The sequence below is a fragment of the Buteo buteo genome, chromosome 20 (genome assembly GCF_964188355.1).
Source record: "Buteo buteo chromosome 20, bButBut1.hap1.1, whole genome shotgun sequence".
NCBI classification, from domain to species: domain Eukaryota; kingdom Metazoa; phylum Chordata; class Aves; order Accipitriformes; family Accipitridae; genus Buteo; species Buteo buteo.
The window spans coordinates 15140455-15164405 of record NC_134190.1 but is presented as its reverse complement, the minus strand read 5'-3'; the positions used below and the strand labels follow the sequence as shown (position 1 = coordinate 15164405).

Genomic DNA, 23951 nt, shown 5'->3' with positions numbered 1-23951 from the left:
ATCTACTGGCCTGCTCTGGCTGAGCCAAAAACTTGAATAGAGTGCTCTGCTGCCTGAACCAGAAATTCTTTCCTCCCAAGTAAATAAACAGTGCTTGTACTAGTGAAAAAATATTTGAAGATGTCAGGGAAACTGAACAGCTTTCTTTCGAACACCACTTTTTCTTTTGATCTACCTGAACTATAGACCATGTTAGTTCTTAATTAAATCAGATTTCCAAGAGCTATACAGAGTTGATAGCTAAAATAAGCTACCAATGAACATGAAAACCAGCCATGGAAAATTGTATCCTAAAATAGTGTGAAAGCAGAAGCTACCATTTCTCTGTGACAGAAAGTCTTTCTCTAAAGACTCTCAAGAGCCATTATAGAGCACTTTATAAATTTCTGTTTAGACATCAAGCATTTCACCTACTCCTGAACCCAGGTGCTGATGAACAGAGCAACACACTGTGTAGGAAAGTCACAACGACTTGTGCTAAGTGATGCTGAAACTGGAGGAAAACAAAATGCATTTATATAGCTGAGATCTGGCCAGCGCACTGATGTCCTGCCAATATTTGTCCTGACCAAATGGAAACATGAATGACTACACTGAAAGAGCCCACAGGTTTACTTCCCACAGGAAGGATACTATTAATACAAATATAAGTCTTCTAGTGTGCTTCTGTGTTGACTTAGTATAGAGTGGGAGTGAGGGTACCACCGCTACTGAGTCAGCAGCAGCACCACCCATTGAGCCATGTCCTCTGGTGGTGCTAATTTAAAAGCATATTGGAAAATGTTATCAATCCATCATGTTGATTTAGCATATGTTGCCCTTTGAAAGAAGTATAATTTTAGTTGCTTGGTATGCTTTTTTTTTTTTTTTGCTAATGACCAGCCATGCCATTCAAGAGGTGTTTTAAAAAGGTAGCTTTAAAACCTTGTACAAAGGCACAAGCCTCTCATTCAGTCTAACCCAGCATTTCTGTGTAAACAGAACACCTCAGCCACTTCTTGTAAAGCAGCACGCAGTATTACAAGTTAGCAAATTAAATTCACCCCTGCTTTAAAACCAGAAAATCCACAGTAATTGCTCTAAGGGATGAAGTCTATCCCATGTATCTATCACTCATTCAACAACATGGCTAAATTTGCAAAGATTACTCAAATCATTTAGGCTTTGGAAACCACCTAAGGCCAATGTAAACAGATTACAACTTTCCCAGGCGCAATGGAAGCAATTAATTCTGAAGTGAATACCTCTCCTACACTATGCGCTCTTTGGAAAATGTAGCAGATGCATCTAATTACAACTCACACTGAAACATGCTGGTTTTGTGTAGCTACAATTTCAAAAGACCCAAGGGGCAGGAAAACACCATCTGATTGAAGTAAAGAGGTGCCTCACAAGTAAGAGAGCAACTTGAACAAAGCTTTCGCTTCCCAAATTATATTGATGCAGAAGGTTCACCATTGGCAAGGGACCCTTTACAGCTGCACACTCCTATGCCCTACAGCAAATTTTGCAGGTACTCCCATGGCACATTCCTCATTACAGGATCCTCTGTGCCAGGCACTGACCTACAACATAAGTCCATGTTAAATGTATGTTTATAGACAGCAGGTCAGAAGAAAGGTCTCAGAAGGCAGTTGATGCTGAGGAGATAGATCTTGGGAGTGAGCCTTGCTCAGTGTCAAGGAGGCAGTCCTGGAGAAACAAGATCCTATCCAGTTTTTCAAGGTGGTATTATCAACAGTTGTCGTGGTTTAACCCCAGCCAGTAACTAAGCACCACACAGCCACTCACTCACTCCTCCCCAGTGGGATAGGGGAAGAGAATTGGGAAAAAATAAAGTAAAACTCATGGGTTGAGATAAGAACAGTTTAATAGAACAGAAAGGAAGAAACTAATGATAATACCAATAATAAAATGACAATAACAATAATAATAATAATAATAATAATAATAGGATTGGAATATAAAAGTGATGCACAATGCAATTGCTCACCACCTGCTGACTGATGCCCAGTTAGTTCCCGAGCAGTGATCCCCCCTAGGCCAACTCCCCCCAGTTTATATACTGGACATGACATCCCATGGTCTGGAATACCCCTTTGGCCAGTTTGGGTCAGCCATACTGGCTGTGCCCCCTTTCAACCTCTTGTGCCCCTCCAGCCTTCTTGCTGGCTGGGCATCAGAAGCTGAAAAATCCATGACTTTAAACTAAACACTACTTAGCAACAACTGATAACATCAGTGTGTTATCAACATGCTTCTCATACTGAATCCAAGACATAACACTATACCAGCTACTAGAAAGACAATTAACTTTATCCCAGCCAAAACCAGGACACAGTGCAGAGAGGTAAAGAATTAAATAAAGGGCAAGGGTAGGATTACACAGGGTGTTTCAGTCAGGGGTCAGAGTGGGGATGGACGGCTACAAAAGGACAAAAGAGGGAGGCACAGCATGACTGCAAGGAAAATCAGGGAAGGAGGTATTTGAGTAGCCAAGGCAAGAAGAAAAAGGATATCCATTTCTGGAATGGAAAATAAGGAATAGATCTCTGAGGTGCTACATTGATCAAACAGCAGCCTTCAGATTAGGGTGGGGAAACAGATGCAGAAGAAAAATGAAGTCTAATCTATGACCCACACCAGGTTCTAGTGATGTTGCCACTGATAATAACAGCAAGGGTCTGGTGTTTGTTCCTCAATCTTAACTATCTCACAGTGACAACATTTCCCTGGTTGTACAGTCTTAGAATCCATTTTTCTAAAACAGAAATCCACCAGGAGTGACAAATACTTTCTCAGTAGGAAGCGGACAATAGAAAAACTCACACATAAGAAGTCACTGTCTTTTCTCTGCCTCTCTGTTTCTCAGAAATAATTGCTATTAGACGAATCATAAAAGAAGTAGGTCAGCAACTGCTTTTTTTTTAAACCCTCCAAACCGCAAAAGAAAGATTGTTTAAAGCAGTGCAAGTTCAAGTTGTTACTAGCCTGTTGCCACAAGTGTTTATAGAAATACTTCTGCAGTCAGTTTTTTAAGGTTCTTGTATGGTATTATTCTCACCATCACTTCACATCCTACTCTGAGATGATTCAGTTCTTCCACAGGGATGTGGCCTTCAGAGCATAATAAATTGCACAGTCATGAGTCATAAGAACCTCTGCAGAACTAGCCAGACACGCTATAAATTCACCCTACCCTTTATGTCAACTGCAGAAACCTTAGAGACGCCCAGAGCCACAGTGTTCCTCCCTGCACAAAACAAGGTACTGTAATGATTTCTAGAGATTATTTCTTTCATATACTCTTGGATGATATTGCTTTGTTGACAAATGCATAGAAAAAAGGAAGCAGGGATCTGAATGGGAAACAACAAATGCTTGGGAAAGTAATTTACTAAGATGGCACAGGCATGGTCTAGAAGGTGGAAGTCTTAAAAATATACAGGAAGAGCAATTTATTGTACAGAGTTCTGTAATTTCTAGGGCTCATGGGTAGCATATATATCATAGCAGAGTAAGAACCACTGTGTTTGCTTAAGTCAGCTAATTTGTTCTTGTGCTCTTTAGTTCTTATGAACATCAGGTCAGCTCCTGGTTTGCAAGCTATGAAGGACACAAACTGTCTTTATTCTAAGGCCATCCTATACCAACCAGAATAGCTCTTAGTCCCTGCCTAGAGCTTTCAGCTAAACCTGCAAGGCAAATGACAAATAGCACCACTTGTGGTCTACTGAATATGGACACCTTGTCCTGCAGGAGAACTGGGAAGCTAGGATCTGGGCTAGTGCTGTAAGACAAAGTTTCAGGACATTTTTGAAAGTCAAACAGGAAATACAGGATGCTTAGCATGCAATAGTTGGGGCAGTGCTTGCCCAAGCATTGAAGGAGTATTTTGCCCTGTCCTAAAGGAATAGTTTGACTGTTACTGTTACCAGAGTATTATTTCACTACAGTTATGAACATCGAAAGGCTCTTGCACAAATTGAAGTAGAAAAGTTGTCATAAGAGGCAGTGTCTCAGTATCCTCTAGCCCAGGCACTGGTGAGTAACATTATCCACTGTCATTCCAAGATGCTGTAAAGGACAGTGAAATAAATGTCCTGGTGAACTAATACAAAGCAAGGTTTGCCTAACCTAAATGATAGCTAGTGTGATCAGTGAAACAGCACACACTAAACCTTTTATGATTTTATAATAGTTAATCCTCCTTGTTCTTCATATAGATAAATACATTTAGAAAGCCTTTAAATCACAAAAGAAACTTCAAAACTGAAGACAAACTTGCAGACACAGAGCAGTCATAATTAGTAGTTCGCTAATAGCATCTTTTCTCCCTTTCTGTGCAGGTTCAGAACAATGGAAGCTTTGAATAAAGCAAACACAAGCTTTGCTCTTGACTTTTTCAAACATGAGTGTCAGGAAGATATTGACAAGAATATTTTGTTCTCCCCTTTGAGTATTTCATCTGCCCTGGCTACTGTTTATTTGGGAGCCAGAGGTAACACTGCAGATCAGATGGAAAAGGTGAGTCTGGGCCTCAGAGGGTAGCTGTCTGAAAGGGCTGATCTCTTGGAATAACATCCTCTATGCAAGAGATTTACTGTGATGGAACAGAGGAAAGCCATAAGTAGGAAAATTACTCTCATCAAAACTCTACACACAGATTTGGCAGTTCCTGTTTCACTCTGATGGGCACTGCAGTGAATAGACCAGTTGTCCACTTGTGCAGGTCAGAGAAATAGTCTACCCTAACCTCTGGAAACAGGCCCCCAACAAACGAGAGAAGTGGCACTGGTGATATTGTCTCTTTTTAAGTCTCAGCAGCAGAAATAAGGGATCTTTATCACAAAGCTGAGTAAGTTGAGCACTCACCAGGGAGTGGGAGACCTGGATTCTCCTTCTACTCTGCCACAGGCAATTCCCATCTCACATCTCATCTCTTTGGAAATGACCCCCCACAAAAAGACTCTCCTCTATAGTTATTATAAGCTTTGCACTAACATAAATCCACATCCACAAGATCAGAGAAGAAACATGGTGAGACTACAACCCTCTCTTTGGGGTATATATTTTACAGGCAGAATCACTTACTTAAATCCCTAAGTTGTATTTGTGCAAAGTTCATAGCTTCAGCAGGCAGCAGTGAGAACAGCCCCAATGCACAGCTACCTAGCTCTTGCCGCAGGAGGTCAGGCTTTTGGGTCTGCATCTGCTAAGGCAGAAGTCGTCCCACCTACTAAGGCAGTGACCTAATTCCTCATTTACAGGGCAAAAGAGGGCCAGTAGGCTAACAAAGAAAGAACCGATCTTCTGCTAGGAAGAAGGGAAAACAAAAAAAGGCATAGCTCTTCTGAAAAATGTTCCAAGGTTGGACGCACTGCTCTGTAGCCTGGGTAAGGTGCACATGCCCAGAGCAAGGGATTTAAGGCATGGAACTGCCCGCACCATTTTCATGCTTTCTGACACAGAGCAGTGCTCTGCTTAGACTTCTGCTTTGGTAGCCTCCACCTGGAGATAATTGGCTCTTCCTAGGTATTAACTGGTCAGCCCAGGGCATAACTCAAAGCAGGAAGATTTCTCTAGAAAGGCCAGGTATGTGAGAGTTTTGCCCCGCGGCCCTCAGCTTAGTTTGTGCAAGCCGTTTTGTACAGATGGGCCTCAAGACCTAACCAAAGTTTTCATATTCAGTCAGGAATAGATACACAAAATCTGAGTTTGACTCTCTTCGTCACCAGTCCCATGACATCACTGAAAGATTTTACTGAAACAGCAATTTTTCTATCATTGCATTTATCATTGTTTTTTCCACTATAGGTACTTCACTTTAATAAAGCTGAGGGAGTCAGAAACGTCACCACAACCATAAAAATGCAAGTCTACTCCAGAACAGAAGAGCATCTATCAAATCGATGTGCTTGGTTCCAGAAGGTATCTCACCAAGTCTAGGGATCAAGCTATGGGCAGGGTCACATCTTGTCTTGCTTGTATTTTCCTTCCACATTTGCATTTGCTTATGTTTGCTTTCCTCAGAGGTAGTGTACACAATTAATTGGTACAGCATCCTGTGATACCTTCACCTAATGCAACACTTATTACATGCTTCCCCTTTTTAGGCAGAATTGCGAAAACTAACCTCAAATTTGCAAAATTTAAAATTTAATGTTACCATGCTCTCTCAATAGATCTCTTGGTCTTTTTCCTTTAGCTTTGAGAAGAAATTTCTTTCTCAACTTATTACTGTTCAATAGCTAGCTAGTTAGTGAAAACATGTTCTTTGAACAGGCATGGTTCCTACCTCAGAGAGCTAATCACAAGAACAGAGCTGCCCTTCCACACATTTGATTGCAGCATCAAGAAAACAAAAACCAGAACATTAACTTTTCCAGGCTTCCTGTGCTTGACATATTTCAGAAATTAGTCTCCATTTCAGTTGAATAGGTAACAAAACTAATTGACATGTTGGAATTTCCCAAGGTAGACCAGCTGGTTGCAATAGGTCTTAGAGAAATGGGAATCATTATATTCCTGAGATATTTCTTTGACATACTGGCAGGCATCCTGTACCAAAGTATAGGTAATTTAACATAGCAGAAAAGTACGGAAAAGCAAATGTAATCCCTCTGAGTCAGTAAAGGCTGTTTTTCCTCATTGACTATTCAACCATGGTGGTGTCAAGCTCTTCTCCCTGCTCATTCCTGTCATGCTTATTCTTTGTGGGAGTGAGCCATTTCCCTGCAGTCAGCCCACAAAGCCGCAGCGGCCATGAGTTCTGATGAATGGGAACTTGGATCTACATCCCACAGCCAAATCCCATGGTGGGAAGATTTATTTTAGGGGCTATGTCAACAGCCCATTTGCACTGCATGAACAGGAGAGGGATTGTTCCTCATGAGTAATGCTTGTCCAAACTGTGAGAATTACAGAGCACTGTGGGTAGGGCAAAGGGACCATTCTAATGGTTCAGAAATATAAGTGTTTGTTCATGCCTCTGACGTAATGACAAGATGAATACAGCACAGGTCCAGATTTTTAGTTTACTAATTCACAGCTTAACTTCCTTGAGCTCATTTGAGAGTTTGAGCCCACATTCATTTAATCCTGTTACCTCAATATAAAGAATTTACTGCAATTACTGGAACACACACACACAAAAATAAATCACAAAATATTAACATTAAAAGCAGATTAAGAAATTTAGGGACAAACTTTCCATGTAACACACTTGACTTTCATAAATTAATGGAGTCACACAGCCAAATCTTCATGCATTGTTTAACAATTACAGTCTCTCTCATTCGGCGGATATACTTAGTTTCACAACCTGCACTTACAAACCCTTAAATGTTTTACATAGCTCAGGCTCTTAACCTTGCATTCTGAGACACAGTCTCTATACCACATCTGCAACTTCTAATACTTTCAACTGATTCTTTTAATAACTGTTCAGTTTAGAACACCTCTTGTGTTGCAATACAGGTAGCAGATCACCTGAATAGAAATACTTTACTTGGAGCTGCATGAAGGAAAAAAATAGAAATTTTGAACTATTTTACACAACAGATGAATAATGTCTTTTTTTCCTTTTCTCCAAGACAGAAATTGGCAAATCGGATAATATCCATAGTGGGTTTAAAGCACTCAACTTTGAAATCAACCAACCCACTAAAAATTACCTGCTTAAAAGTGTCAACCAGTTATATGGAGAAAAATCATTGCCTTTCAGTAAGGTAGGTAGACAACTTATTCAGATTATGCAGTGCCATTTAACCTTTATGATCTATCTAGGACAACATACCATAAACCATATACTTTAAAATATTTTCACTACATCTGCAAATCATGTTGTTATCCTTCACATAAATGTTTTCTATGAGACTATTCCTGAGACTTTGGACACTAAAATTTTAGTTTTATGGGATGTGTATGTAATTTCAGAGTGATTTGCAGATGTAGTTACGTGAGAACATTTAAATTGAGTATTTCCACTAAAAAAATACTTTGTTCCTTTGACAAAATGCTGTGCTTGTAGTCTATGTAATTTTTATCATGTTTTCTCCCTGCTTGGCTGTAGTTATTTATTATCATTCATATTGGCAGCAGGCAACAAACATAAGACAGGTGTCTCTCTTGCACTGCAGGAATACTTACAATTAGCCAAGAAATATTACAATGCAGAGCCACAATCAGTTGACTTTGTGGGAGCAGCAGATGAAATCAGAAAAGAGATCAATTCCAAGGTCGAACACCAGACTGAAGGTAAGCTCCAGCCTCCCCTCTCCCAATTCAAAAAGAAGCCATTTCGGCATTGAACAAAGTCTCTGTACCCAAGGGGCCCAAGGCGGGTAAATGATTCACCTCAGGAAGATAAATCAGATCAGTTTTCCTAAAGTAGTCATCTACTGACAAGCCCTTATTAAAATTAGCGTCCTCCATCTGAACACGGGAGGAATGTGGCTTACTTTTCTTTGTAAATCAAGATTACCGCAGTAACCACCTATTTGTGAATAATCTCAAGCTAGACGCATGCTGTATCAGCATTTACAATTTCCCTGGCTTATATCCACAGAAACGGTGCCAATACTTACACCAAAACAGTAAAACTGCACAAATGTGTAAATGTCCTTCTGTTTTCTCTAGGTAAAATCCAAAATCTGCTGCCTCCTGGATCCGTAGATTCATTCACCAGGCTAGTCCTGATAAATGCGCTCTACTTCAAAGGAAAGTGGGCAACAAAGTTCGAAGCTGAAGCTACCAGGCAAAGGCCTTTCAGAATAAACACGGTATGGGAGTATACTGCCTTATATCCTACACTGCAGGTGGAAAAAACTGAAAAAGATGGGGGAGAGAAATTCCTGTCAATCTTTAAATCCATGTGGCATGAAAATTATTTGATTTAAAGCATACAGTATATTTTCTTCACCACATCTTCAGCACAAAGACTGCACACACATACTAGCACCTGAGCCATGAGTCAAATTGTCAGAAGCTGACTTGAAACAAGCTTCCATTCTCTGAAGGCAGAGAAAACAAGGAGGTGAACAAAACTGTATGGGTTAGTTCTTTACATTTTCATTGTTAACCATATGACAAATCAGAGGGGAATACAGCTTCCTATAATGGGTGTCATCTGAGACACCTTGGATAGCCTGCCAAGCCTCCAAGTGCCTTTCCAGAAGACCAGGGGTCCTCTGCAGATCCTGTGTCATACCACTTCAAGCCATAAGGATGTCTCGGACACATGGGGTGGCTTGTTCAGTAAATACAATAAACTTCCACTGTGCTACTTTAACTCATTCCTCTACTGTTCAGAGTACAAATGGCAAACACTTAATTTGATTTGTTGCAGCATACAACTAAACCAGTGCCCATGATGTACCTGAGTGATAAATTTAACTGCACCTACGTAGAATCAGTCCAGACTGATGTTCTTGAGCTTCCATATGTCAATAATGATCTCAGCATGTTTATCCTGCTACCAAGTGACATCACTGGCCTACAAAAGGTAAAGCAACTGAGAACACAAATCATCTGAAAAAACAAGAGTGTCATTATTTACTTACTTTATGCATGTGCAAGGTAAAGGACCAGGCGGCAGTCATGTTTCTAGGAAGGAGGGTACTGGTCAGGCTCAGGGAAAAGCAAATCCCCAACTTGGTCTAGCACTGTGAACTTGAAGCTTTTGGAGCTCAGAATAGATTTCTTACTTTTGGCAGCTGGCACTTCTGTGGTTCCTAATGTTAGTTAGTCCTGGAGACAGGTAACCCAAACCCTACAAGACTGGCTCTTCTTCCAGCTGAACAAAAATGAGGACAGATAGTCTGCCCTGTTGAGATCCACTGTCTGTACCGATTCAGACAGATATGATTTCATTCCAAAAAAACTCAAACCACAAACTGGGCAGCCTCCATTACTTTCCAGGATATGCAGAGCTAATACATATGGATACTGCCACCTTCTGTAAAAAGACCTACCCTGCCTTTGGATAATAAACTTTTATTAAATTCTCATTTACGTTAGTGGGTGTTCTGTAGGAAAAAAAAGCTCTTTCAGTAAATTCTAAAATGTAGGGAGGACAGAAATATGAACAGTGAATCAACCAGACTATTGTTACTTGACACTGATGTTTTTGTTCTACAACTATTTAACCCAGCTATATTCCCTGACAATTACTGAGAACAGTTCAAATACTGCATTGACCTACCATAGAGAACACACTCCTTCAGTCAAAAAGATCTCCAAATTGATCTTCACTACTGTTTTTCTTGTATTCTTACAACAGCTTGAAAAGTTCTTCATTTAAGAAAAGAGAATAGCCCTTAGGGCACAGGTTTTTGAATGCTCTGTAATTTTCTGTTTCTCTTTTTACTAACTGCAGCTAGAAAGAGAATTGACTTTTGAAAACCTGTCTGCATGGACCAGCCCAGAACTAATGGAGAAAATGAAAATGGAGGTTTATCTGCCCAGGTTCACATTAGAAGAGAAATACGACCTCAGATCTACTTTGAGCACGATGGGGATACAAGATGCCTTCACTGAAGGTCAAGCTGATTTCACAGGAATGTCAGAGAATGGTGATCTGTTTTTGTCACAAGTTTTTCACAAATGTTATCTGGAAGTCAATGAAGAAGGCACAGAGGCAGCAGCTGCCAGTTCAGCAACACTGACATCACGAAGTCTTGGTGCTACTGTTATTTTTGTGGCAGATCACCCTTTCCTCTTCTTTATCAGGCACAACAAGACCAAGAGTATCCTTTTCTTGGGAAGGTTCTCTTCCCCCTAGAAACTCAACCATTGCTAAACAGGCTCTTGCAACAACAATAATGAACAAAATATGCACCACAAAGAGCATCTCAATAGTCTGTGCACTTCTTAATTTTCCTGTACTGTTGATAAATCTCTCAATGGTAGAAGAGAGGACATATTAAAAATAACCTCATATTCACACCTCTGGGTCATTTTCCTGGTCAAAGAACCCCAAAATGGCAGCACTACACTATAAGCACCAGACTGTGCACAGTACAACATTGATGCGTCTTTTCAGTGCTTTCTGAACCAGAACTGCCATGATGCAGAACAGACTAAGTTGATCTAAAACAGTAGGTTTGGTATTTGCTTTGGTACATAAGAAGAAAAGAAACAGGAAAAACTCCTTCCTGCAGAATGCTGCTGAATCTCCATTGGTTTCAGGTCACTGGTCATGCCAGGAGAGCTACCTCACCCACATTCTTGTCAGTTTTATGCCAACTTTGCAGCCTGGCACAGCTGGTAATGAAATAAACGTGCAAAATCCTCTGTGTTCCCAATACTGGTGCTTCTTTCTTGCATGCAGAGGGGCTAACACACATACTTCCTAATTTCTGTCCCACAGGAATTGGAAAATATTGAACAACACTATAGAATTGGAGGAAAATAAAACACATGTGCCTTGAAACCTTCTCTTTTGTAACCTTTCATGCATTCAGCACTGTTGCCAGCCCAGCAGTGCACTACTTTACCCTCATTTTGCTTTGCCACTTATTTCACTGGTTTGAGACAAGATCAAATTGGAGAATCAAGCCTGTAATACTAACTCCCTAAGTTATGATTACATGCAAATCTCCCAGTACACATTTATTCCTGTCACAGCTCTTTTCTCTTATGGAGGAGAATGTCCTAATCAGTCATGCATGTTTGCAGGGGATGCTCCTAACTCTCTGAATTCACAACAGAGAGCAAAGGACTGGGTCTTTTACAGGACTTGCACACACAAAAAGCATCTTACTAGAAACATCTTTTCTTTGGATGGCAGGACTCCCTTTTCCTGACAGAGAGGAGACTGATGACTGTCACTGAGTCCTTTCTGTTTTCTTCCATGTGGCCAGCTGCTTCCAGGGTCCCTTCTGGCTCTGCTTCCCAAATGGGAAGGAGCATAGTAAAAGTGTTGTGAAGGAAGTTGTGGTGGGTTGACCCTGGCTGGATGCCAGGTGCCCACCAAAGCCGTTCTATCACTCTCCCCCCTCAACTGGACAGGGGAGAGAAAATACAACAAAGGGCTCATGGGTCGAGATAAGGACAGGAGAGATTACTCACCAAGTACCGTCACAGGCAAAACAGACTTAACTTGGGGGAAATTAACTCAATTTATTACAAATCAACCAGAGTAGGGTAATGAAAAATAAAACCAAATCTCAAAACACTTTCCCTCCACCCCTCCCTTCTTCCCGGGCAAAACTTCACTCCCGGATTCTCTGCCTACCCCCTCAGTGGCACAGGGGGATGGGGAATGGGGGTCACGGTCAGTTCATCGCATGTTGTCTCTGCTGCTTCATCCTCTTTGGGGGCAGGACTCAAACCACTCTTCCCCTGCTCCAGCATGGGGTCCCACCCACAGGAGACAGTTCTCCACAGACTTCTCCAATGTGGGTCCTTCCCACAGGCTGCAGTTCTTCATGAACTGCTCCAGCGTGGGTCCCTCCCCTGGGCTGCAGTCCTTCAGGCACAGACTGCTCCAGTGTGGGTCCCCCACGGGGTCACAAGTCCTGCCAGAAAACCTGCTCCAGCCTGGGCTCCTCTCTCCACAGATCCGCAGGTCCTGCCAGGAGCCTGCTCCAGCACGGGCTTCCCACAGGATCACAGCCTCCTTCGGGCATCCCCCTGCTCCGGTGTGGGGTCCTCCCCGGGCTGCAGGTGGAGATCTGCTCGCCCGTGGACCTCCCTTGGCTGCAGGGGGACAGCCTGCCTCACCATGGTCTTCCCCACGGGCTGCAGGGGAATCTCTGCTCCGGTGCCTGGAGCACCTCCTCCTCCTCCTTCTGCACTGACCTGGGCGTCTGCAGGGTTGTTTCTCTCACATGTTCTCACTCCTCTCTCCAGCTGCCATTTCTGTGTGTCCTGCAACTTTTTTTCCTTCTTAAATATGTTATCACAGAGGTGCTACCACTATCGCTGATGGGCTTGGCCTTGGCCGGCGGCGGGTCCGTCTTAGAACCGGCTGGTATTGGCTCTGTCAGACACAGGGGAAGCTTCCACCAGCTTCTCACAGAAGCCACTTCTGTAAGCCCCCCCACTATCAAAACCTTGGCACACAAACCCAATACACAAGTGCTTTATTCTATCCCCATACGACCTCAACAGCACTGCCTTCTGTCTGTCTCCGCTGTGAAACACGACACAGGATCCCTTTGTGTTCAGGTGCAATTCGGCCATGCCCTGCTTCACCTAATGCAAGGGCTTCATGTCCCTGTGGCCAAGCCTCTTAAGCGCTTCCTGATCTGCCTCAGGAATAAAGACAGGGAAGCCACACCTGGGAGGCCAAGGAGGAACAAAACCATGACAACATGCACCCAAATTCACTCACAGGCCTTTAAAATCAATGGAAATGTGAGTCATCTTTTCTCTCTCCTTCAACTATTTTAAGCATGCTTGCAAAGGTGACAGAGTGAATGTCCTCTTGGCAGTGCCAGATCATTACCAAGTGGCAATGGCCACAACGCTTGAAGGGTGAGTTGCACATTAGGAAACAACCTTTTCCCAGGGCGAGCAGCACAGCGCTGGAGAAGGTTGCCCAGAAAGGTTGGGGAATCTCTATCCTCAGAAGGGCTGTGGCTGACCTTGTCTACTGATGGCCCTGTTCCAAGCAGGAGGTTGACCTCTGGATGTCCCTTTCAATTAACATATGTGATTTTCTCCCGTCAACAGCCATTCTGCCTTGCCACCTCCCTTTCTCATCCTGCCTGGCATCCTTGCATCTTGACTAGCAAAGGCAGCTAGCTCTCAGCGTACGTCCTTGGGACTTGGAGTCTCCTGGCTTAGGCTTTCCCACCACCTAACCATTCAGCTGACCTTTCTCCTATCCTGATTTGTTGAGGATTTACTCATCGTACTGAACCCAATGCTTGTTTATTTTCTGGCATTTCTTCATTGCCTTGCACAACATTGATTTCTGCCACTTTTTAGAAGACTCAACCCACTCTGTTCCTGTAATCAGCCTTGCAGCAAAATGCTTAGCACACAGTACAATTTCCTTCCCTCCCTCCACTCCCCTTCCCCTGTCCCCCAGGGTCTTACAGTTGTTGCCACCACCTTCTCCTTCTTCCACCACCCAACAGCAGCTCGGCTGCCTTCTGGGAATGCAGAGTGACAACTACTGTGCCATGTTTGCCCCCGTTGTATTTTTTCACTCCATCCTTACTCGAGCCTTCCAAGTGGGGTTGTTTCAGTCCTTGCCCTCCTTCAGTACATGCAAGTACTGTGCACTAACTCTGTGTTTTGCAGTGTTTCTCTCAAATAATTCCCAGCCTTGGCTGCAATGAGATTTCTACACCAACACAACCAGTGGGATATCCACTCCTTACCCTGAATAGTCCTTCGTGGCTTTGCTTCTCTCTATGCTCCTAATGATCTTCAGTCTGAAGCTGGACACCCAGTGTCTAATTCAATCACTAAGCTTGACGTTTTACGTTAATGTACCACATTTGAAAACCAGGAGTCACAGCTGCACAAAGCTGGAGAGAAGAATCAGGCCTACAATATCTGCTTATATCCAGAAACCAAACGCAAGCATTCTAGTTGTGTAACCTTTTTACCAGTCATTTATTTTAAACAACAGACCAGTTGTCTCCACAACACCAAGAAGACCATTGGAATGGGTAAAATGTTCTGCTGTCCTGTCAGTAGACTATTGTGGTGTAACAAGAGAGCTGAGATTTTAAATCCATTGTGCCATTTTGAAATGGCTAAAACTGAAAAGTGACAAGGTCAACAAAGAGGACAAAATTACATAAGATCTTTTGGGGATGTGGTAGAAAGGAGCTTTGAGTAGGTGGCAACAGCCTGGACGTACGGGAGAAGGAAGGGGAGGTGCAAGCAGTAATATATTTCTAAACTTATTCCTTGCTTAACACACAAACGCAGAACCTGACTGAGGACAAGACCTAAGTCTTCTCTCTCACAGGATCAGAGGTAAATATTTAAACCAATTTAAGTAACTTTTCTGAAGCTTTTAAAAAGTGATTTGTAGTTTGCATGACTGTATAGGTAAATTATAATATACCAGTGTTATAGTGCATTATTCTTGCCTCTTTTTCTAGATGTCAACCCTTAGAGAAAATAAATCTGTGAGGCTAATGAAAACTGCTAATTTCAGGCAGAATTGATCACAAGAAGGATGGTTTTCTTAGGGCAGTAACTGTCTTATAAATTAAAATCTTCAGTTTGATAAAGGAGTCCCATACTTCAGGTGAGGAAAAGGCCATTTTCATTCGGCAAAGGCACAGCACTTCATGTTATCAGGCCAGGGACTCAGAGGAGTATTCATTAGCGGAAAACAGAGCAATCTCCATCCTGATGCTCTCTTGGTTGTGTTCTCCAAGGAAAGAAAATCACTCTGTGGCACAGATTTGGTACTGACAGCACACTGACTGTCAAAAGAACTGTAGTAGTTTGGCAACAGAACACTTGATAAATACCTGTAGACTTCAGAGATTGCCCCACAATTTCTGTTGCTCCATTCCATAAATATAAACAACAACAACAACAATAACATTTCTGGTCTCTTGACTGGAAAACAACATGAGGCAGATATCTTCAAGTCTGGAATTCTCATAACCTCAAGGAATCTCCTAGTTTCTGGGGAAAATAAAATTGCTGGAACATACAGAAGGGGTGGTAGGTACACATAATGAATAAAACTCCATCAATCTAAAAGCAAATAATAGCTTTGCTATTCATACTACTCAGAATAGGTGGCTGGCCAGGAAAAGCACAGAAGCCTAAGAATTATGCTTAAATTCTTCTCAGTATCAGCTCTCAATTCTATACAGATCCAAAATGAAGTAGTGGGAAACTCGGGCGTGTTGTGAACCTACGTACTAAAACTGCATTTAAATTCCCCTGGGAGCATTACTTTGATAAATCATTAGTTAAGGACAAAAAGGAAGAAAAATAGGCAGCTTACAAATCTGCATTTTTTTGAAAACCAAAGGCAGAAAGAAACACAAAGAAAACTGCAGCTGTATAAAAGAGGACATATGTACAATTATAGGAAAATATTATCTGGTTAACAAAAAAAACCTAAAAGAAATTGCTGCTCCTAACAGGTGGCAAACAACATCTGTGTGGAAGATAAAACATACAACTAGGCTATTAGTTTTAGTGGGTGCCAATACATTGTATTGCACATGTAACATTTCTCCCTAATATGCACTGCATAAATAATTTTAATAATTCAAATAGTACAATTCTGTCTCTTGCCTCTTTCCAGGTTGTAGCAATGGAACTGGTCTCAACATCAGTTGGCAAGTTTACAATTGATCTTTTCAACAAGCTGAATGAGACCAACAAGGGCAAAAACATTTTCTTTTCCCCTTGGAGCATATCATCTGCTCTGGCTCTGATGTACCTGGGTGCAAAAGGCAATACAGCAAGAGAGATGGCAGAGGTAGGTTGCTCTATGAAGTACACACCCCATACAATACCTGGCTCTTGTACTGGCTGCAAAATTTAGTGTTAGAAAAACTTGCCACCACAATGACAAGGAACCACGGGAGACCACAGAACGTAACAAGTGAATGGTAAATTTTATTCATTTCATAGCAGGTTCCCCACTTCTCCACTAAGAGAAAGTGTTCTGTGGGTATCGCATGCTGAGCACAGAGGTTCTCTGAACCTGACTTCTTCTAAACTATTCTACACCTTCTAATTTATCCTGTGATTCTATGATTCTGTTACAGATGAGATATTCCCTTTGAGAAGCAAACAGCTGATGTCAGTAGCTCCTAATTGGCAGGAGGCTTGCAGATCCCAGCACCCTCCTTCTCTCCCCTGGCCAGGATGCCTCTTTCTATCTTGATTTATGCTTTCCTAAACAACTGCCTGACAATCCAGCAGGAAAATAGGAAGGGCTTTAGTATCTCCACATCCCCCCGACCCAATACTTCCTAATGCCACACGGGCACATTGCTGGCTCAAAGGGAGCTGTGGTGCTCAGCACTACCCAGCACTCTCCTCTGTGTCACCGCACACCGTTCAGATGCCTTTGTACCATTATCACGGGGAGAACTGTTTGGCTTTGCCAAACACATTGCTATTGCTGAAAGCAACAGCTGTGGAAAGGGGTTCAGCCTTGCAGTGTGCAGGCAGGAGCACTGCGTCGATGCTCTGGGAGGGGGACAGTGCTGCTCGTTGTTACTCTACGGGGTTTACATATACTACAGCTGCAGCATCCCTTTGATTAGTCACCGAAGCAGCAGATGATAGCGCAGTGAGTTCTCATAAGGAGCAAACCACGACAGCCATCTGATCCCCATTTGGCTTTAAGTCACAGCAGTTCCTTTATGCCTATTTCATACCTGTGGAAACTCTGCTTGCAGGTTCTTCATTTCACTGAAGCGGCAGTAGCTGAAGGCTCTTCTTCTGTTGCCAGACCTTCTCGGGGGAGACCAAAGAGAAGAAAAATGGTATCTCTTAGAACTGAAATCCCAAGACAAAGAATCAGCAGCATCAAAATGTCCAGATACAGCTTTAGGAGTCCAGTATTCCTTGCCTGCACTCCTCTTTAAAGTACAAACCCCAACATACTTCACAACAGGTTCAAGTTCAGTTCCTTTCACTCACTCAGACTCTGAGTAGCATGGAAGGACAAGTCACTGGGATAGTCTGGAAGGTTTGCTATATGGCAAATCAGTTAATCCAGTCATAAACAGAGCCCTGCAAATCGCAGTGGAAACTTGGTAAACTTGGAAAAATAAAAAGTAAGAGAGAGGAAACCAAATCCTTCTCCAACATACATCACATCATAGCATGTTTTGAAAACTTAATCCAAAAATGCAATTGCTGAATGTATGGTTTCTCTTTCCCAGGATCCTGAGTACAAGCAAGCTGAAGATATCCATGCTAGCTTCAAAGAGGTCACAACTGCCATCAACAAACCCAGAAGCACCTACTCGCTGAGAAACGCCAACCGCATTTATGTGGAAAAAACCTACCCATTACTCCTTGTAAGTTAAATCTCAGAGAGGAGTAAGAAAAGGGGCAAAAACCATTTCTCATTTTAATTACTTGCCATCAGTAGAACAGATTTGAAGCTGACCCTGAATACTGCAAATAAGAGCCCTGGATTCCAGTGATAACTGGAGAATACCATTCGGTCTGCTCACAGTATTTAAGGATGTATTACCCTTTGACCGAAGTGCAGGGACTCCTTTTTATGCAACATGGCTTTATTATTGGAAATCCCAAAATCTACAATTGTAAATGAGACATTCAAATAAGCACATCCATGGAATGTGCACAGCCTTCCTCGCTTCTCCAAATAAAAGTGGGAACAAAAGAAGGGATCTTTCTGTTCTTTTGTTATTTCTTAACTGTTAGCTCACAGTCCAACAGAGAGTAACAGGCAAGATGCTGCAGTCCTCTAGGCCCAAGAAGCTATTAGGAAGTCCAAGAGCTAACAACTTCCCTTTGGGACTGAAAAATCCTGTATGGTATAAAACTTTCTTTTTTGTTGTTTTTGGTTTTTTTTCTTTTCTTTTCTTTTTTTTTTCAGACATACATAAAGCTCAGTAAAAACTACTACAAAGCAGAGCCACACAAGGTTAACTTTAAGACAGCACCGGAACAAACCAGAAAGGAAATCAATGCTTGGGTTGAAAAACAAACTGAGGGTAAGCTGAGCTCAACCCCAGCGTCTGTCCTCTCCTATTGTCAGCCTGCCATTTCCTTTGGGCAGGCGCCCTTGCTTCCCCGCGCGCTACTGCAGCAGCCAGGCCATGCCTTCTGATACGGACCGTGAGCAGAGATGCAGTGGGGGGACAGAGAAAAAGCAGCACTTAAGCAGCTTCAAATACCTGACCCAGACCTCGGTTTGCTCCTTGGGGAGCCTCCCATTGACTCTGCTGTGCTCTGCGTCAGCTGCTCCTCAAGGACGACTGCTGCCCTGGTGCTGCACCCGTGCACCACAGGCAGAGCAGACGGAGGGGAGAAACCCCTCTGCTGACCAGTGTGCTCCAAGGCGGGGAGGGGACCCTACCTAGCTGTACCACACTGCACTGGCCAGAGGTGCTGGCCTCCTTTTACCTGGCGTAACCAGCTGGTGAGGCAGTAGATGGCTTTCTGCTTCCAGCCACTTGCCATAAAGCTGTGACTTTTTGGGGGGAAGGAGTCAATCCCTGTCAGCCAGGAGGAGAACTGGGCAGAAAACAGCTTTGGAAACTGCAAACAAACTAACCGATTTGTATCAGGGGAGTAATTTAGTGAGTAGGGCATGGAGGCATGGACTTCTTCACTAAGGAGTTGAACTGAGAAAAAAACAATCAAAACATCCTCACTGTGCTACACTGGAATGACACCTGACTCTTCTGATTTCAAAAGGCAAAATCAAGAATTTGCTGAGTCCACAAGATGTGGGAAACGCCACCAAACTGGTCCTGGTAAATGCCATTTACTTCAAGGCGGAATGGAAAATGAAATTTCGGGCAGAAAATACAGAACTGCAACCCTTCCGACTGAGCAAGGTAAGCTCCTCCGGTACCCTTCTTACCATAAACAGCCTGGTGACAACAGCTACTGCTGAAATCTTTCCATTTCATAAGTCTTTTAGGTATCCCTGTGGTAACTAGACTCTCTGTGAATAGCTCGTTACAGCAAAATGTGTCACTGCTCAGCTCACTGCAACACTAAGATGCTGCTCATGTAAATGTTAATGTGCTCTAGATAACAGCTACCCTTTCCAAAAGCACTAGAGTCACTTAGGACATTTTTTTAAAACAGTGCTAAAAGGGCAGATATTAAAAGCATGATTTTGAGAGTCCAAGCTTCATGCACAGGAACTATATGCCATGTCATGGGTGAGTACGGTACCTGGGCCTCTGTGCTGCGCAGCCTAGCTGGGCGCAAACATACCTGCTCAAATACAGCTGCAACAGGGTACCCTGAGGGGGTGCGTGGTTGGGCGAGACTAGAAGAAATGTTAAGGGCATGTATCCAGAAGAGGTGTCAATGAACTCACATCAAAAGACAAGAGCTCTGTGCAATTTCCACCAACTGTAGCTTCTGCCTTCTGATGAGCACGTATACATCGGCTGCTTCCCTGAATGAAGGGACGTAGATGTTAAGAGAGGTTACATGCTCCTGCAAAGGTGACTGCTTGCCAGGAACTCCCCTCTTCGTGAACCCCTTTGCTCAGACATTAGTGTTATCTTCTGTTAAGGGTTGTGACATAAAGAGCAATCAGCTAGTCACCTTTTATTGCCAGAGAGAAGAGACCACAGAAAAACTGCACAACACTTGTCCTTTTAAACCGTAGCCGCTTCTCTGCTGTAGTGTTGTAAGGTCACATCCCATACCTGCTCCATCCCCTCATTCCTTGCAGACATTTCTAACTCTCTTCCTCCCTCCTCTGGGTGCTGCTGTGCATGTTTTGGGGAGAAGAGAAAAATCAGTCTGTTCAGCCTCCAACAAAATGCTCTGGGACAAACACCAAGATAAGCAATATTGTCCAGTCAAGAAAAGCTTTGGAAAATGAATGACAGATCACTGTTGTAAAAGCTGCTTACAAAAGTTTCCTCTCCCTTCATTGCACTGAGTCATCATCATCCTGCCTTTCAAGGAATGATTTCTTACTTATAAACAAATACTTTACAGAACAAGACCAAGCCTGTGAAGATGATGTACATGAGAAATACATTTCCAGTTCTTATCATGCAAACAATGAATTTCAAAATGATTGAGTTGCCATATGTGAACCACGAACTCAGTATGTTCATCCTCCTTCCCGATGACATCAAAGACAGCACTACGGGTCTTGAACAGGTAAAAAAGTATGCTACATCTATTTTGTATCACCACCCAGTCATTAAAAAAAATAGGACAGGCTGGCAACCATATCTGCCCCTTGGAGGATATGCTGTTTGATCTCCTGCACTAGCTGAATTAATTTCCTTTAATACTTATCTAATCCCAAGAAAGTTCCTCCACGTTGAGTGCTCTTCATTTGTTAAGAACTGAAGACAGTCAACACTGTGCATAATCAGATGCTTAGGTCCTCAACAGCCCTGTGACTGACACCCAATACTACATGATCTGTAAGGGTTAAATCTCCCTTCATTGCACATTCAGGAGGGACAGTACTGCACAAGTAGTCACAGCCTCTTCCTGAGATAATAGACACCTCTCCTCCATGGCCTGGAAGTTTATTCACCATCTTGTTCTCATTCTGTTTGCTCCCCACGCCCCTGCTCCCCCCTATTTGTTCACTGTCTGAAAAACTAGGATTTTGGTGAGACTGCATTTGCTGCAATAATGAGATCTGGCACTGTAGTTACTACAATTGCAAGACTGTTAAATTCTTGGCGTCTATCATGTCAAGAATATCATTCATTGCTCTTCTCCATTTAGTCTGAGCTGAACCCTGGTGACATAGTTCCCAGGACACAGAGTAGCAGTGAAAGATTTTGCTGGAAGCAATTTGTTTTAAAATTGCCAAAGGAATATGTGCAATATTAACACCTGTTTCTATGGAACTGGACCAAACCGTGTCAGTCGCACAGCTGACAATCTCCTGGCAATTACCTTCACATCAAGACTGAATTAAAAGAGAGGAAAGAACTACCTCAGGGGATGGCAGCTGCAGGTGTTGAGTGCCTTATCTTTCTTTTGCATTGAATTTGGCAGGGGTGGTACTCAAAACTTTACAGCATTAAGTCTCAAATGTTTGTTGTACACCCTGCCTCTGATCATCAGTAAAAGCAATTTATACTTCATGTTTTCAGATAAATGTTAAATTTGCCATTTTAAAAGTGTTTAATTCATTAAATTGCCATAAAATTGATTAATTCATAGCTAATTAATTGTTTTCTCCTTGCAAACAACTTCCTTCTCATTCTTAAATGATAGCTGGAAAGAGAGCTGACATATGAGAAGCTGTCTGAATGGACTGATTCCAAGAAGATGACCGAAACTGCCGTGGATCTGTACCTACCCAAGTTCACAATGGAGGAGAGATACGACATGGGTAATAATCTGCACAGCATGGGAATGCACACTGCCTTCAGCAGCAATGCTGATTTCAGTGGAATGGCTGAGAAGGGTGATTTGCTGATCTCCAGAGTTATTCACCAGTCTTTTGTTGCAGTTGATGAGGAAGGCACTGAGGCAGCTGCTGCTACTGTAATTACAGGAGTAACAAGTCCATATTTTCCCCATGTTCTGAAATTTAAGGTTGACCACCCTTTCCACTTCTTCATCAGACACAACAAATCCAAGAGTATCCTCTTTTTTGGCAGGTTCTGCTCTCCCTAGAATGAGTTATTACTTGCTCCCAGACAGCACCTAAGGTTCACTGTTCAATGGAAAAATGTGAACTGCAGCATTAAAAGCTCAACGTTAAGCCATGTAGCCACATGTACTGAAATATATGTCCTTTTTCCCCCCAACCCCCCCCCCCAGCCAGTAAGGCAGCAGCCAGAGACCACCCTGTGCCTCAAAGATCATCCCTCTACTGCTCCTTTCCGTTGTCCTAATGAGAAAGCCCTCCACAGAAAACAGAGTGCAGAATTTTGCTTCCTTGCATCACACCTGCTCTTCTGGCTTTGTTGTTCAAGAGTAAGGTGGAGCCATAAAAGTCCTCTGCACACAGGCCATCATCTAGCCCCATGCCAAGTGCTGACTTCAAGGGAAATGCAGTTCATCCTCTTGAATGTCCCAGAAAGGAAAAAAATCCCTGAAAGAAAAGAAAAAACTGTAGAATTCTATAGGCTCTCTTTTCCTCACTTGGAAACCTGCATTTGCATTACAATGCAGTTTCCTTATGTTTATTTCAAATTTAAAGACTGTTGGAAATTATCAAAATTTAATACAAGTCCAGAATAATCTCAAAATGCCCCTTATCTTCCCCTGTCTTCTCACCATGTGTATATAATCACATTACATTCATTCTCTCCTGCCCTTGCATCTTCATGAAAAAATGAGGTGGCGAGGGAAAATGGTCCAGCCTTTAACATTTAATTGCTGACTTCTAATCACCTTGCCTTTTTCCCTCATTTTTCTAAACTTTGTAGGTTAAGGTTGCTGAGAGTTCCAATCAGCAAAAATGCTAAGAAAACCATGAGCAACATGCTTCTTGCTACCTCTTATTGATATGCAATCTAAAACCTCCAGAACTCCAATCTGCTTAATTTAACCTAATTATACCTGTTTCCTGGCTAATATCTGCACAGTTTCCTTGCTACTTGGATCATTGATCAGTGCATGACTTATGTAATGATTTATGATTAATTATGCAACTTATGAGTGCATCTCAGCAAAGATAGTCATGGTATTGACAGAAACACCAGTGAGATTTTGACTGATGCTTTACTTCATAATTTTACCATGATCCACATTTAATCCAATAAATGAACTTGGAGTTGTGTTTGTGTTATTCAAGACACTGACTTACCTGGTTCTCTTAGAGCATCATGTAAGGTGCATGGCTGGAGCACGTTTCCATTCTTGCCACTCCAAATCAACCCAACTGACAAAGCTGACACAGCTGACACAATTAGTGTCTTATTTCCACTAGGCTTCAAACAGCCCCAAAACCACTGTTATTCAGCATGTTATCCAAGGCATTTACTAAACGTACCAAATCAAATTAAACTCTGTGATGAGCAAGTTTTTGCTCGCTGAGTCAAGGCATTTGAACTTTTCTTTTTAAGATTTCAGTTTCCCATTTTTGACCACTGCTTATTGCACTATCACACTGCCCCCCCACCCCGGGACCTACTCAAGAGGCTTGTTTTCCCATCACAACACACTAGAGATAAAAAGTCTGACTAGACCCTATAGCGCAGAAGAGCAGCTTCCAAGCATCCCTTTTGCCCATGTACAATAGTGAACAAGCATTGCTGCATTGGCAACATCAGTTCCCTCCATTGGCTTGGGAGGGCAGCAGTTGTGCTTTCCTGTGGCCATGAAGAATACCATAAAGTTTT

The 23951-nt window shown here is 42.5% G+C and overlaps 2 protein-coding genes across 2 annotated transcripts; both read left to right on the top strand.

Moving 5' to 3' along the window:
• The first annotated feature begins 3154 nt into the window (after positions 1-3154).
• Positions 3155-11292, top strand: LOC142042502 (serpin B10-like). Its single transcript, XM_075052494.1, has 8 exons — positions 3155-3267; positions 4350-4527; positions 5818-5931; positions 7596-7730; positions 8142-8259; positions 8641-8783; positions 9350-9505; positions 10379-11292. The coding sequence occupies exons 2-8, from the start codon at positions 4360-4362 to the stop codon at positions 10781-10783; spliced, it is 1239 nt and encodes a 412-aa protein (XP_074908595.1). The 5' UTR covers positions 3155-3267; positions 4350-4359; the 3' UTR covers positions 10784-11292.
• A 3481-nt stretch (positions 11293-14773) lies between these two features.
• LOC142042370 (heterochromatin-associated protein MENT-like) lies at positions 14774-23405 on the top strand. Its single transcript, XM_075052223.1, has 8 exons — positions 14774-14943; positions 16244-16420; positions 17352-17438; positions 17841-17978; positions 18527-18644; positions 19351-19493; positions 20623-20790; positions 21874-23405. The coding sequence occupies exons 2-8, from the start codon at positions 16253-16255 to the stop codon at positions 22276-22278; spliced, it is 1227 nt and encodes a 408-aa protein (XP_074908324.1). The 5' UTR covers positions 14774-14943; positions 16244-16252; the 3' UTR covers positions 22279-23405.
• The last annotated feature ends 546 nt before the right edge of the window (positions 23406-23951 follow it).